This window comes from Chionomys nivalis, chromosome 20 (genome assembly GCF_950005125.1).
Source record: "Chionomys nivalis chromosome 20, mChiNiv1.1, whole genome shotgun sequence".
Taxonomy (NCBI): domain Eukaryota; kingdom Metazoa; phylum Chordata; class Mammalia; order Rodentia; family Cricetidae; genus Chionomys; species Chionomys nivalis.
This window is the reverse complement of record NC_080105.1, coordinates 11,143,188-11,158,905: the sequence shown is the minus strand read 5'-3', so window position 1 is coordinate 11,158,905 and position 15,718 is coordinate 11,143,188. Positions and strand designations below refer to the sequence as shown.

Genomic DNA, 15,718 nt, shown 5'->3' with positions numbered 1-15,718 from the left:
GACACCTGATTTTTTACAAGGAAGACAAAAATTACACAATGGAAAATAGAAAGCATCTTCAACAAATGGTGCTGGTATAACTGGATATCACCATGTAGAAGAATTCAAATAGATCCATATCTATACTCATGCACAAATCTTAAATCTTTAGAGAGCTTTAAAAGTTTTAGCCTTTAAGACTTCCTTACAGGGTTCATGAATAGCTGAAAGGGGGTTAAAGATCTGAGGTAAAGAAGTTTAATCACAATAGGTTCCATCTATCCATAATTCTTTATTCTTCTCTCTTCAATCCATCATTTGTCATTGCTTCTTCTTGTTCTCCCTGTTCTACATTGTTCTTAGTACTACATTGTTTCTTGATTCTACATCCTTCCTCCTTGTCCTCCCCATTACAGAGGTTCCCAGTCATATGTACCCTTAAAACCAATAATTCCCCAGCTCTAGCAGGTTCCAGAGCCAGAATTCTTGTGACCTATAGAAAATCAGATAAGACTATTCACACACACACATAGATCCATGGGTGTGGCTAGTACACATTTGCTCTACTCCTTAATGGGAAAGTTAGTTAAGAAATTAACCCAAAACTACAGAGAAACCCTGTCTTAAAAAGCCAAAACAGAAAAAAAAAAGAAAAAGAAAAGAAAGGAAATTAAATCACCAGGGAATTCTAGAGGGGAAGGTTAGTGTTCTATGCTACATTTTTAGGTGGTAGATAAAAGGTTAAAAGGTTTATTTTCAGTAAAATTATGAATACGGTAAAATTATTGATCGTGTACATCAGTGTGCCATTTCTTTTCTCCCAGGAAGCACAGAATTAGGTAACCAAGCAACATAGATAAACAGTCGGGGAGAAACTGATGGCTCTTCATCAGATAGCACATACACCAGATGTTGCAGTTTCTATGGGTCTATGTCTGGAGTTAGAATTACTGCTTTAGGTGGTAGATACAACGAAGGAACCCAGGCCTCTATACTCTTAGTTCCTGCTTCTAGTCATGATATAAAATCAGAACACAGCTTGGGCAGGGAGTAATTCTATGTATTTGGAGATCTGTGGATATCTTAGATGGAATGTCCTATGTTTGGACTCTAAGTATTGCTCAAATGCCTGCTGATAAAGATAACTGCAGGAAGGCAGATTTCTGCACTTACCTAGGATAAAGGAACAAGACCTGGGACTGAGAAACTGTTCTGAACTATGGAATTTATTCCCAAATATTTAACAGAAAAGGAGTTATCTATAGCAAAAAAAAAATATCTACAGGAAAGGGCAGCCACTTTATTCACAAAGCAATGATGCTTAAAAGCCTTGCTTTTTTGTTTAGTCATTACCAGAGCCTTGGTTCCGATAGGCATGTGTGAAAAGATGGCTGAATAATTACTGTATAATGTCGCAGCTTGTAGGACAAGTCCAAATGGATTGAAGACCTCAATATAAATCTGACAACACTGAACCTTACAGAAGACAAGTGAGAAGTAGCCTTCAATGCATGGGTACAGGAGACCATTTACTAAATATAACCCCAGTAGCTCAGGCACTGAGAACAACAACAAATAAATGGGACCACCTGAAACTGAGAAGCTTGTGTAAAGCAAAGGATGCAGTCAATATGACAAAAAGGCAGCCTACTGAATGGTAAAAGTTCTTTACTAACCCCACATCAGACAAAACACTGATCTCCAAAATATATAAAGAACTCAAGAAATTACATATCAAAATCCAAATAATCCAATTAAATATAGGGCACATAACTTAACATAGAATCCTCAACAAAGGAATCTCAAATGGCTGGAAGATGCTTAAGAAAATGTTCAACATCCGTAGCCTTCAGGGAGGGAAATGCAAATCAAAATGACTCTAAGGTACCATCTTACACCAATCAGAATGGCTAAGATCAAAAACAACAATGATAGCTTATACTGGAGAGGATGTGGAGTAAAGGGACCACTCCTCCATTGCTGGTGGGAATGCAAAATTGTACAACCACTCTGGAAATTAGTATGATGGTTTCTCAGAAAATTGGGAATCAACCTATCTCAGGACCCAGCAACAACAGTCTTGGACATATACCCCAATCATACTACAAGGACATCTGTTGAACTATGTCCATGGCAGCATTTTTTAAATAGCCAAAACCTGGAAACAACCTTGATTCCCATCAACTGAAGAATGGATAGATAAAATGTGGTATGTTTACACAATGGAGTACTAATCAGTGATTAAAAAAAAACAATTACCTGAGCTAATAGGAGCTCACCAACTCGAGCCAGACAGGGAAAGAATCATCATGGGACCAAACTGGACCCTCTGAATGTGGGTAACAGTTGCATGCCTAGGCCACACTGTGCAGCCACTGGCAGTGGCACCAGGATTTATCCTTACTGCTTGTACTGGGTTTTGGGGAACCTATTCTCTTTGGATGGATACCTTGCTCAGCCTAGATATGGTAGGTAGGGCCTTGGACCTTCCCCAAAGCAATGTGCCTTACCCTCTTTGAGGAGTGAATGGGGGGTGATGTGGCAGGAAGATGGAGAAAATGGGAGGAAGGGAGGGCGTGGGAACTCAGATTGGTATATAAAATGAAAAAAGATAGTTTCTTTTTAAAAAATAAAATACACGTTACTAATAAACCACTAGAGTTAAGAGTGCTCTTCAGCTTAGAAGGACACAGACTTTCTGAATAAGAATTGGTAGTAGAGATAATAAAATCAACTGACAAGAAAGATTTCATGAACTGACAAGTGTTCTGTGATAGGTTAAGCTCTATCACATTTTTTCTAAAATAGCATAATGACTTCTTTCATGGGCACATTGCTAATGTTTCTGTCGGCTCTGTCAATCTACAGTCTAAGGAATAAGACTGTTAAGAGCACCTTGAAAAGACTTCTCTGAAAGATTGTCTACTGAGCACCCATAACATTCATTATGACTACTCTTAGAAAACCTAACATCTATATTAATAAATCAGGCATTTAATCACAAATTACTTTAATCATCTTTTGTTTTTTATTATTTTTTAGTTTAGGAAAACAATAAATAAAAATATAATATTTCTTTTTATTTTAATTCAATGAATATTATAGATCAGGTTAATTTCATTGTACTGTCAACATAATCATTTTCATGAAGGTATGGACTTATAAAGACTTAGTAAGGTAGAGTTTTGCAGTATATGAATATACAATAAGATGCAAGTGAGCAACAAACTGATCTTTGAAAGTGCTTGCAATTAAAATATATCAGTTATATTCAGAAATGTTTTTCTGGACAAAGGAAGAGACAAGACCATTAATTTTCTTTCTTTTTTTTCTGTAGTTACTATTAGGAAGTCTTTGGGGACTGAATTATCATAGGCCAATTTGTCTAATATTGTCCTCTGCGCATTGAGACTTTAATCTTCCATATTAGTCAATATTTGGGTTGGTTTACAGACATTCTGTTTTGTGTCAAATATTAGTTACATTCACAATTGTGTCATTTTGTCACTTTATATTTCTCATTAAGCTCAACATCTGATATTGTATTTCTTTCAATACTGAGGTCCAAGTTTGACTTCAGTATTATTTGGTCACCTTGCAAGAAAGTGTCTGTGGGTTTGTACATCATGGACATGGCTCAGCAGAGAAACAGTATAAGGCAGTAAGTGCAAATATTACCATTAAGTTGACAGGGTTCTTGGAAAAACTGCTTTGTCATCACAAAGTCAAACAATTATTTGGGCAGTGGGGTGAGAGAAAACAAATATGAAAAATAGCAGTCATGAGAATTTTGAATTTTATGGACTTTTGTGTCTGTTATTTTACTCAATATATATTCTTTTCATTCATACTATAAAGGCTATTGCTTAAGATTTTAATTTCATATGTATTAATTATTTAATAATTGAAAAGTATAGTATGCTTTCTCAGTCAATGCTGTTGCATGAACATGTACATTTGATAAAATAATGTGGAAATCACATAAAATCTTTACTAGAAAATTTATGTTATGCATATACAAACACACAGATAAAATCTCTCATAAATCATACAAATATTATAAAATAATATATTAACTGGTAGAGATATATAATTCAGTTTATGCCTGTTTTTCACATTGTCTACATAATATTATTCCTAACTGATAAATTAAATATCATTATGAATTCATTTTAGAGAAAAAACTACTATTTTACTCATATCCCTTAAAACTAGAAATCAGAAAACGGAAGATAAAATACTTAGAAAATATTGGATTTGTATTCATGTGGTTTCATAAGGGACTATGAACTTAATTTAGTTTTTAATTCTAGCACTGAAATCAGGGAACCTTGAAACACCCTGTGTAATTAAACAGGTGACATGTTTCACTATTGATTATTTTCTTTTTGCTTTATTCTTTCCTTTTTGTTTTGAATAATACAGAAAAAGGGGTCATTGTAGCAGCTGCATAGAAACAAACGTTTTTAGATTGCAAGTGCTTAAATTCCAAGTATTTGAACTTAAAGTGTATATAGACAAGGACACCAGGAGATTTTTAGTTTACTTTTTTTTTTCTTTGAAAAATCTATATGTGTACAGGATGTTTTCTTGTAATAGCCACTCTTTACTCCCCTTGGAATTTCCATTAGTATACCACTAACACATCTCTCTCCAACTTCATGTCCTCTTCTTTTAAATGACCTTCCAAGTCTAGTTAGTTGTTCCTAAGAAAACTTCAGTGTGGTCCCATTTATACTTATCAAATATCAGCAGTACAGAGTCTGAGAAAGGAATATCAATATAAATTCAAGATTAATCTCATTAATCTCTACACTCTAAACAGAGCAAGATAAAAGTAAATACAGACAATGTAATTACTGTGATTATTGAATTCAACTCAAAATTTGTCCAACTTTTCTTTTTTTCTTTTTTTTTTTTTTTCGAGACAGGGTTTCTCTGTGGTTTATTGTCCAACTTTTCTTATATAAATATTTCCTTTTGACAAGGTGTCCAGAGAATATAGAGACACAAAATTTGACGTTCATCTCAGAATTCTACCTCATGGAACTCACGGATAACCCAGAACTGGAGCCCATTCTCTTTGGTCTGTTTCTGTCCGTGTATCTTATTGCTGTGCTTGGGAACCTCATAATTGTCCTGGCTGTCAGCAATGACCCTCAACTACACACACCCATGTACTTCTTTATCTGCAACCTGTCCCTGGCTGATATTGGATTTATTTCTACCACAGTCCCAAAGGTGATGGTGAACATTAAGGTGCATAGAAGAAGCATATCCTATGTGGCATGCCTAACACAGATGTCTGCATTTGCCATTTTTGGTTGTGTAGATGACATGCTTCTGGTTGTGATGGCTTATGACAGGTTCATAGCCATTTGCCATCCTCTTCATTACCCAATCATTATAACCCCCAAGCACTGTGTCTTGCTGGTTTTGAGTTCATTTTTGGTTAGCATTCTGGATTCCCAGCTGCATAATTTGGTTATCATGCAACTTCCATACCTCAAGGGTGTGGAAATTGCTAATTTCTTTTGTGATCCTTCTAAACTCCTTAATATGACCTGTTATAATTATTTTATCAATGACATTGTTGAGTACTTTACTGGTGCTGTATTTGGATTTTTTCCGATCCTGGGGATCCTTTACTCTTACTATAAAATTGTGTTATCTGTTCTTAAAATTTCATCTTCAGAGGCAAAGTTTAAAGCTTTTTCTACATGTGTATCTCATCTGTCAGTAGTTTGCCTGTTTTATGGAACAGGCCTGGGAGTATATCTTGGTTCAACTTTGTCATCTTCTCATAGAAAGGATTTAATGGCTGAAGTGATGTATACAGTGGTTACACCCACACTCAATCCATTCATCTACAGCCTTAGGAACAGGGATATTAAAGGTGCCTTGAGGAGGCTGATTTGAGAACAAATTAATATTATTTTCTATTCCAGAATTTCATAGGTTACATTTCAATACTTTATGGTGTACAAATATAGTTCTGGCTTTATTTCTTGCATTACCTGTCTTGAAGGATTTTATTTCTTCTTTAATATATCCTCATTGGATTTGGTATGTATTTATAAATCCTATTTTTTTCAGAAGTACCATTATTAAATGTAGAGTTTCTAGGTATTTACTATTTTTAAGCAATTATCTGTCAAATGGGATATTATTTATATTTAAAATTCACACTGACTGTACAAGTTTATATGATTTTTAATTAAAATTTTCAACTAATATAATTTTAATAATATTTATCTTTATTTACATATGTGTATCTGTGCCTGTATACAACGTAAGTGTGAATGTCCACAGAGACATCATTGAGGTGCTGGAAGAGGTTATTAGACCCTTTTTTGACTCAGTTTTATGGTACCTTGTGTGCATTTGAGGGATTGAACTTGGGTCCTCTGAACAAGCTGCAAATGCACTTAATAACTATGATATTTTAATAGACCCACTGATAATTTCTATATAGGCTATGAATCTGGAGTTAATCACTTATCCTCAAGTTTAAATTTCATTTGAATTATCGGGGAACACTGATGAATGAATCTCATACCAGTATCTGATTCATACAAATCTATCTACAATGAGCATGATACCAAATCATATACATAGTCCAAATATGTGTTCTAATTTTTTATGCTCAAACATGTCTTTATAAACCAAGTTACTATAACAGGAGGTGAACTATTTCCTTCAACCAGGCCTTTCAGCCAAACTCCCTTCAGAATCACACTTAACACAGTCTCTCCAATTTCTTCTTTCAATTTCAGTTCTTTGTCATATTTTGATGCAAAATCTGGATGTATCAAGTCACTTCTTCATTGTCCACTTTCTTCACTTACTTCTGATTGTTGCCACTAAACTCTATTATCTTCAGTATTTAGTGTAGAACCAAGCGGGAGAGACGTCTCAATGGCTACCAACACTTGCTGTTCTTGCAGGTTCAATTAACAGCACTCACTTGATGACTCAAGCCGATCTATAACTGTGCTGCAGATATACTATCCTCTGCTTGTTTCTGAAGGGACTGCATGCACGTAGCACACACATGCAGGAAAAACACTAACACACAATATAAATAAATGTGTATGTAAATATAAAAGAAGACAGCTGTCTGCCTTAAACCTTAAAAACTCTAGTTTGATAATTCTTCATAAGCGTAAGATCAATGCAATATATCTTTGACTAAAATTTTACTTTAATTTTCTGACAATGTAGCAGTCACTATACGTCTAACTGCTTGATTTTGGTCTATACTTGAAAATACGTAGATTTCATTATATATCTTGAGAATAATTGAGTTAATGAGTCATAACATGATTAGAAAATGCACTTTTGATTTTTCTGTGATGAATATATTTTTATTTATACTAAATTAATAAACCCTGTTGTAAACATGCATTCTTTTTTAGTGTCCAACAGATGTTTAAACAATGATACTTTGCCTCAAGAATTATATGACATAACAATTACCTCTCTGACACTGTAAATTCTTCTTTTACCATATATTCTCCATCTCATGGGTACCAACTGCACTGTAACCTATTTTTTATTAGTTCCTCAACAGATAGAGTGATGCAACACTGATGCCAAATAAACTCATTTTCTATACACAATATCTACCTTTGGTGTTTGTTTCTAGTAGTGTAAAATGGATCATTACAAGATGGGAATAGCCCGGTGTGGTGGATCATGCCTTTAAATCCAACACTAAGGAGAGAAAAATAAATAGTTCTCCATGAGTAAGAAACCAATACGGCAAACAAAGCAAGTTCCCGGACACCTAGGGCTATTGCACAGAGAAATCCTGTCTCAAAAGACCAAACAAAAAAAGACGGGAATTAGCCACTACGGTCAAACAATAAAACAAAAACACTCAGATAATTCTTTATTTGAATTCTTCTCTGGACTGCTTGACAATAATTTATAAATTGTATCCTTCATTATTGGGAAATATTGATTACTTTCCAGAAACTTTGAGAGTTCAATATCAAATTCAACATGTAGAAAGAGATGGATTCTAATGTTAGGGAAATCCTTTGTTAAAATAACCGATAGACCCCTTAGCATACTCTGACAAAATAGGGCAAGAATCAGTGGGTTATATTCTGAGATAAAATCTGAAAAAATACAGTAGCTGGATGACAAAACATTTGAGGCCAAGATGTGCAGTGTTCTATTTCTAGAACTATGTTTTGAGTCATTTTCTTTAGAGAGAGAGAGTCAGTGGAGGCTGAAGGGAGAAAAGAGCCACTAAAATTGCATAATACTCTTGGCGTAGGGAATGTTAGTGGGAAAATTGATGAAAATACTACCTAGTACTTTCATACTAAAATGCATCCACAATAGAATTAGCAAGAACCTTGTTCATTAACTTTACACTGTCTATATAATATAATACAAGTAAACACAAAACCTCCCATAGATTCTTATTTCACTGGAAAGCATTAACTGGATCTTAGAGAAGAAAAAATAGAGACAAATTCTTCAACTACACCAGAGAAAATTATGTAACAGGCAGATATAGTTGATATAGAAACCAACTTTGGACCTGCACCAACGTGAGTGACTATATAGAGACATATTCTAAATCTGCAGCCAGGTGAGCAGTGACATAGAGGCAGACTCTGAATTTGTGCTCACAAGATTGACCATTTAAAGACAAACTGAATCCGTTCAAAGAAAAGTGACTTCATGGAATCTTAATCAGATTTTGCAGCTGGGTTAGAAATGCATAAGGACAGACAATGCCTGCACTCCGGGGAGAAACCATAGAAATAAGTGATCCACACCTGTACACATACACATAACTACAGAAATATGAACACTACAACTGCAATCAAAAGCTTCTCTAATGATGAATGAGCCAGGAGATCATCTATGAGTATAATAGAATTTTTTTAGTAGTCATTTTGTGGCTATATTCCTTTTACAGAAGAGTAGTGTTTGGCTTTTCCAAAGACCTTGGGCAATTTACTGCTACCCAGGCAGTACAGGTGGTGTGTTTGATCTCATGGAGGAATTTCAATAATATTATAGTTGTATTCAATATGATTTGAGAAATTTTTGATTCTATTATGATGCTTGCTGTCCACAGTAGGTTTATGTGTGTGTATGAGCGCTGATTGGCATGGTCCCTCACACCATTCACATTAAATATTGTTTTAGAGCCTCTGATTGAATAAAATTACATAATTTTTAATGTAATTCACAAATGTATATTGTTGGGTTGGAATTTCCTCCAGAGAAGTTCAGTCTTGGGACACGCACTATGTGGACATGAATGCTGACAGATCACAAGCAGCAGGAGAAGATTATCTTCATAATATGTTTTGCCACATTTGTTTCGCCCTTGAATGACATCCTCAAATGCAGACCCTCAGTGACAACTTTTCCTTATTTCTCTAGAGATATTATATTACCTGATCAGAAAGGAATCTGTGGATAAAAGTGGTCTCCAGGGTAAGGGACAGCAATAAACTAGGCACATGTGCTTCCATGCATAGGTGACGTGATGATATGTGATGTATATTAATGATAATGTGTCAACTGTGATCTAACAGACATAGGAGTTAGCATCCAACCATACCTGGCCCCACCCCTTGGGAACCTGGCAGAGTGAATCATTCCTGTTTCCATGAGAGGAATCGCCCTGTCCCTTAAAAAGATGGAAATCTGCTTACTTCTTCCTCTCTCTCTCTCTCTCTCTCTCTCTCTCTCTCTCTCTCTCTCTCTCTCTCTCTCTCACTCTCTCTCTCCCTTTCCGTCTCCCTCTCTCACTTTCTCTTCCCACAAGGCTACTATGCAATTCTTTTCTATCTCCCCTTCCCTTTTCCTTCTTCCAATAAAACTCCTCATGTAATCTACGTGTGCACCCCGTGTTTGTTTCTCCTCTGTGATGCTATGTGTGCACCCCGTGTTTGTTTCTCCTCTGTGATGGTTTGGACCCAATTGCCAATGTCTAATTTCATACCATATCATAACATTGTTGCTTGCCTGGGACTGGACAGGCTCTCCTGTGGCTTTCATATTCCCCAACTACATACAATCTGAGGCCTACTGGGACCCTAACACCTTGGCCAGCATCTCTTGCTTTTCCAACTAAAGATCACTGGATCTTTACATCCAGCTAAAATTGGTGAGCACGCCTCCCACCCACCCCCCCAGGTTGAGGATTCATCTCTTTTTTTTTTCTTTTTCATTCCCTCCCCTCTTCCCATTCCCTCCACTTTCTTTACCCATCTCACCCCTATTCACTCCTCAGAGAGTGCAAGGCACATTGCTTTGGGGAAGGTCCAAGGCCCTCCCTACTATATCTAGGCAGAGTAAGGTATCCATCCAAAGATAATGGGTTTACACAAATCCAGTACAAGCAGTAGGGATAAATCCTGGTGCCACTGCAGTCTGACTCAGCCATACAACTGTCATCACATTTAGAGGGTCTAGCTTGGTCCTATGCTGCTTCGTTCCTTGTCTGGCTAGAATTGGTGAGCTCTCATTAGCTCATGTAAACTGTTTCAGTGGGTGTCCCCATCATGATCTTGATCTCTTTGCTCATATCTTCATTCCTTCCGCTCTTCAACTAGACTTTGGGAAATCAGCCCAGCGCTCTTCTGTGTGTCTCTGCCTCTGTTTTATTCTGAATGAGGTAACCCAACTCACAAAGAGAATTCATCTCTTAACCATGGTTTCTCACATTTTGTTCCCACTTGAAAACCTCGGTACTGGGCAATCATACATCTTTCAGGATTGGGGTCCTTCTAGCCCCTCTTCCCATGTGATGATGCAGGGGTACAGTATGTGACCACTTACATCATGTCACCTCATCTTTTGTAGTCATCACCCAAAGTCAGCTCACGCCATCTTGTCCCTCCATGCTGAATTTCTGAGATGATAGACTTCAGCTTCTAGACCTTTCATTTACCTCACTTAAGGGAAATGTACCTGCTCCAATATCCCCCTCAGATATCATTCCAAATGGCCACTCACTGCCACTCCATGTCCTGATATTTCATGGGAACTTTGCAACATTTGCCAGTGATCCTACAGTCTGAAAGAAGCTCTCTGTTCTTTATCTCTGTTCATTTTGTTTGTCTGTCTGCTTCTTGCTCCTAGGATGGCATCCAGCCATTCTGAGATCCTTTAACCTTCTCACTGTTGCTGACACCACCACATTGACCTCGAGTCGCATCCCACTATGGTTAAGGCTTAGTCTGTCTCAGAGCAGAATTCTCCGTTCACTTGGACATATCTACTCCCCTACTCAAAGTTCTGTTTCATATGTATGGATTGTGTCTCCTGTTCTATTAGACATCTCATTCTTGGTTTCAAAATGTCTCATTCTTCTGTCTGTCTTGTCTGTCCACTTCCTGCCTCCCTTCTACCACCATGGCCACCAACATCCCACTCATTCTTTTCTACCTGGGCTGGGTAACTAGCCTGAGAAGAGCAGCATCTGGCTCAGGATGTTAGGAATGTTTCCTGTTTCCTGACTGACCACCAGAATCATGCGGCTTGGGATCTTCAGGAAGAGTTATTGTTTCCTGTCTTTTTCATATACATGAAAGAATGTTTTAATGGTGTGATTCTGTTTCCAATGCCTCAGTTGTATGTGACCTGTATGCGTGTCTTGTGAATTGGGTATCATTTAAAATCTCTACTACTGCTCTAAAAACCATCACATTGTCTGTCAAGGTCTTACAACACATTGGCAGGCACCATCTTGGCTAAGGGCAAAGACAGACAAATCAGATGACATAACCATCATCGTTACTAAGGGTGACCACATGGACCACTGCGATTTTGCTTGAGGCTAAAAGAGATACTTAATCACCACTTTTAGTAAGGTCAATTAAAAGATGATGTAACCACCATCTTTACTAAAGGTGACCATGTGGACAACTGCCACTTTTACTAAGAGCAAAAAGATATATGTATGTGTATATGCATGTTGGATTTGACTCCACATATATAAATGTAAGCTAGATTTAACTCTTTGTTTGTATGTAATTTAAATTCAACTGCACATATGTGTGCATGTAGCTATTGTTTAAAATATGTTTTAAACAGCCAAAAATGAGCTCTTATAAACAGCCCTAATGAGCTCTGTATATTATTTCTCTTTCTAGACTAAGGAAACAAGTCCCACATATTTTGAATTTATACCAACTTTTAGATGATGATAAAATCATAAGGTTAGATCTGTATATGTGATTCCACTCTGTGTTAAATTACATTCTACATAATGATAAAAATGTATACATCTATTCAGATTAACAAAAGCTTATAGAGAATTTAAATGAGTGACAACATATGTTTTATTTTTAATACAAAAGAACTTCAATTCCAAATCATTATTTTTAATGCTAAACCTGACAGGAATATAATGTAAAGTCCTAGACTTATGAGAGCTGCTAACCTATTGTACACTGTCAAGGAATTAAAGTCAATAGTCATCTGACAAATAATTAAGTTCTTTAATTGTAGTCAATGTTAAGTATAGATCAAAGCAATTACAGAGATAAGCCTTACCTAGTCCTCATATGTCTTCAGAACTAAGCTTAAAACAAATAACTAAACAAAGTTTTTCTACACAGATATATCCAATAGACAGATAGTCCTCAAGTGCTCAGGGTATGGCATTTAAAATGTTTAATTAAAAAGGCTTTCGGGGACATACATAGATCGAATCTATATGGGAAGTAGAAAAAGACAAGATCTCCTGATTGGAAATTGGAAGCATGGGGACCTTGGGAAAGTTAGAAAGGGAGGGGAGAAGCAGGGAGGCGAGCAGAGAAAAATGTAGAGCTCAATAAAAATCAATAAAAAAAAATAAATAAAGCTTTCATAGAGAATCATGCCAGTTCCTGACACCATCCCTATTTCCCTCAGAGAAGATAGATAGCACAGAAGAACCTCCACCTGGAACTTGCTTTGAACGTGGCAGTGCTAGCTGCTGAGAAAAACTGGCTTTCACCTCAAGTTCTGCAAAGACCCTTTTCAGACCATCGACAACAGGATCCTGGGGAACCATCTGCCTCACATTGTGTATGACAAGAATAATCTGGTTCTCCCACGAGTACTTAACTCCACAGAACTCTGGGATCTTCTGGGACCTTATAGGCCTACCGCTGCCAAATGTTTCTCTGAGACCTCTGCCCTCAATTACTATCGATGATCCTGTAGGTAGCCAAGCAAGCAACTCTCATTTTAAACTGCTAAATCAGGTAAATTTATCCTTCTCAGGACTCTGTTGCTGTTTGATAACAAGTATAACTTTGCCAGCTTAGCAGAAACCAAGGCTTCAGCTGCCTTCTCAGTCCTCTGTGTAAAATTAAGGTCACAGTCCTCACTTTTCTAGAGATAATAGTAAGACCAGACACAATCTATCTTCCTACCAGGCTCAGAAAAGAGATAAACTCACAAAACGAATTTCAAAATAGCTTCTTACCATTCCTTAGTTTAAACGAACTTCCTTTATGGTGACTGACCTCAGCAATCAGCCATCGTGACTCCTGAGTGTTAAGGTAATGCCATGATGATGGGAAAGAACAGGTGTTTTACGGTTCACTTAGGTAAACATAGAAAATCTTTAACCATGAGGATCAAGGAATGTTTAGGGTCTAAGAAGGTGTATTAAAGTGTGCAAATACAGGTTATTAAGGTGTGTAAATGTAAAGGCCTGGGGGTAAAATGGCTTAAATGCTGATAAAGAGAAAGTGATATGAGTTTTTTTTTTTTTTTAAAAAAAGAATGAACCATGTTCCAGATGCCTCTCTCTCACTGTGATACTGTTATACTAAGACTCTGAAAGTTCATAGTCTTAACATTGGTCAGTAAAATTCTAATTAGCTATTAATTTAGCTCTGGCAGAGTACTACCCCTATGTTCATGACCACAAGCTCAAGATTTCAAATTTTCTTTAGTTGTTTTCTAACTATAGACATAAAAGATGCTTTTTGCTGTGTTAAAAAAAAAATTCTGCCTTACAGACCAGCCACAAAGGCATGCTCCTTGAATCCCAGTAGCCAGACTAGTTGCTGGGTGGTGCAGGTCTTTTTATCACGCCTTTAATCCCAGCCCTAGAGAGAATTTTAAAATGGGAGGAAACAACTCTCAATACACAGTCTCATTCTGAGATTTCAGGAGACAGAATTGCCATTTCAGACTGAGGTTGAGCTAAGAGCCAATGACTGGCTGATTTGCTTTTCGGATCTTCAGATTGAACCCAAATTTCTTATTTCTTCCCACTATTAAAAAAAAAAATTAAAAAGAAAAAAAAAGATGTAAAAAAAAATTCTGTCACAGTTTTCTGGATAGATGAGAGTTAATGCTTTCAACCAAAATGATTTCTGGTGTGAGTGTACTTCTGTTTGTAAAGCTTGTGTGAAGGCGCAAGTCATAAACAATCCCACACCAGTTTGGAATTGTGATTAATAGGGTGGTATTTATTTAAAGGGGAATAAACTTACAGATCACCGTCCCAGACAACAGCCCTCTGCGCACGCAATTAGGAAGAAGTCTAGTCGCCGGAACCGGAGCAGGAAGTAAAGAGAGAGAGGAGGGAAGTGGCCGCTTTTTTTAAAGGGAAAGATACCACGCCCCAATGGGCTGGTATCTTGGCGGCTATTGGCTGGAGGAGCGGAAGGACCTCCCGCAACACCTCCCCCTTTTATTTAAGTAAGAGAGTTCTAAACCTACTATGAAATTATATACAATAAGTACAAATATCCTATTCTAACTAGCTTAGGTCTTATATAATAAATAGCTTGGCTAAGTCATAAGTCGAAAGTAACTACATTTATATAGTCTTCAACCCCATCGAAGATCTGAGAAGGGAAATAATGTTACCTAAGTAATTAGGAAGTGCAATCAAACAACTTCTAAAACATGCAACAAATCATAGAGACAACTAGCTACCTGGGCAATCACCCAAGGTCACGTTTGCAGCGTTGAAGCAACCAACTTTGGCTAAGGCCTAACATAACTGACACACCATTTTCAAAGGCAAGAAACTTGTCAAAACTATCTTACCCTGTCTTGGCAGGATATGACAGTCCTGTTTTTTCCATTCACAGATACTCTGTATTTCTGTCAGTGGTTGAGGTATGGGCATTTCTTTACCCAAAGGCCAGTTCAGCCAAGAAGAAAGGCTCCAGGTGGAGTGTCTTTGGTGCTCAACATTCTCTCGGGAATAGAGCGGTGTTGCCAGGAGCAATTGTGTCTCACTACCACAAAAACTCTGAGTTAGATTAAAGGCCATTTTCTACAGCTCTTTGAAGAGGTTGAAGATTATCTATCTATACTGAGTATAATCTCTATGTATCTAAAGAACCTGATTAGTCTAATTATAAATGACAAACTTAGAATACCATTGATCTATATAATTCTCAATACCTATCTAACTTAAAGACTAAGACAATAAACAACTGTGAAACAAATGAGGACAATGACCTCCAAATATAAGCAATGTACAAATATACATTGCAGTATGGTAAATATATATCAATACACAAGCAATATGTAAATATCTTAATCAGAGGTAGAAATGTACACTACAATATGGTAAATATATACAATATATATCAATACAATATATGTCAATACATAAAAAATGTTTTTAAACAGAGGTAAAACATGCATGCATACAATAGTCAATATAATTTCACTTTGTATCAATATATAAGAATCGATACATTTGTCTCAAAACAATAACTCACAAGTACCAACAAGT

At 36.7% G+C, this 15,718-nt stretch overlaps 1 protein-coding gene across 2 annotated transcripts; it reads left to right on the top strand.

Annotated features, from left to right (window-relative positions):
* Positions 1–3,611: 3,611 nt before the first annotated feature.
* On the top strand, positions 3,612–5,898 carry LOC130862911 (olfactory receptor 7E24-like). 2 transcript variants are annotated; one of them, XM_057752750.1, is made up of 2 exons: positions 3,612–3,640; positions 4,968–5,898. In XM_057752750.1, exons 1-2 carry the CDS (start codon positions 3,612–3,614, stop codon positions 5,896–5,898), a joined length of 960 nt encoding a protein of 319 aa, XP_057608733.1. The 2 variants fall into 2 exon arrangements, with proteins under 2 accessions (XP_057608733.1, XP_057608734.1); XM_057752751.1 differs by lacking the exon at positions 3,612–3,640 and adding an exon at positions 4,528–4,544 and having other exon boundaries at positions 4,965–5,898.
* Positions 5,899–15,718: the final 9,820 nt, after the last annotated feature.

Excerpts from the sequence above, each read along its gene's own strand:
- LOC130862911 (XM_057752750.1), top strand. The coding sequence starts at position 3,612 with ATGGCTCAGCAGAGAAACAGTATAAGGCA. Across the intron at positions 3,641-4,967 it reads CAGAGAAACAGTATAAGGCA|GTGTCCAGAGAATATAGAGA; the intron begins GTAAGTGCAAAT and ends CCTTTTGACAAG.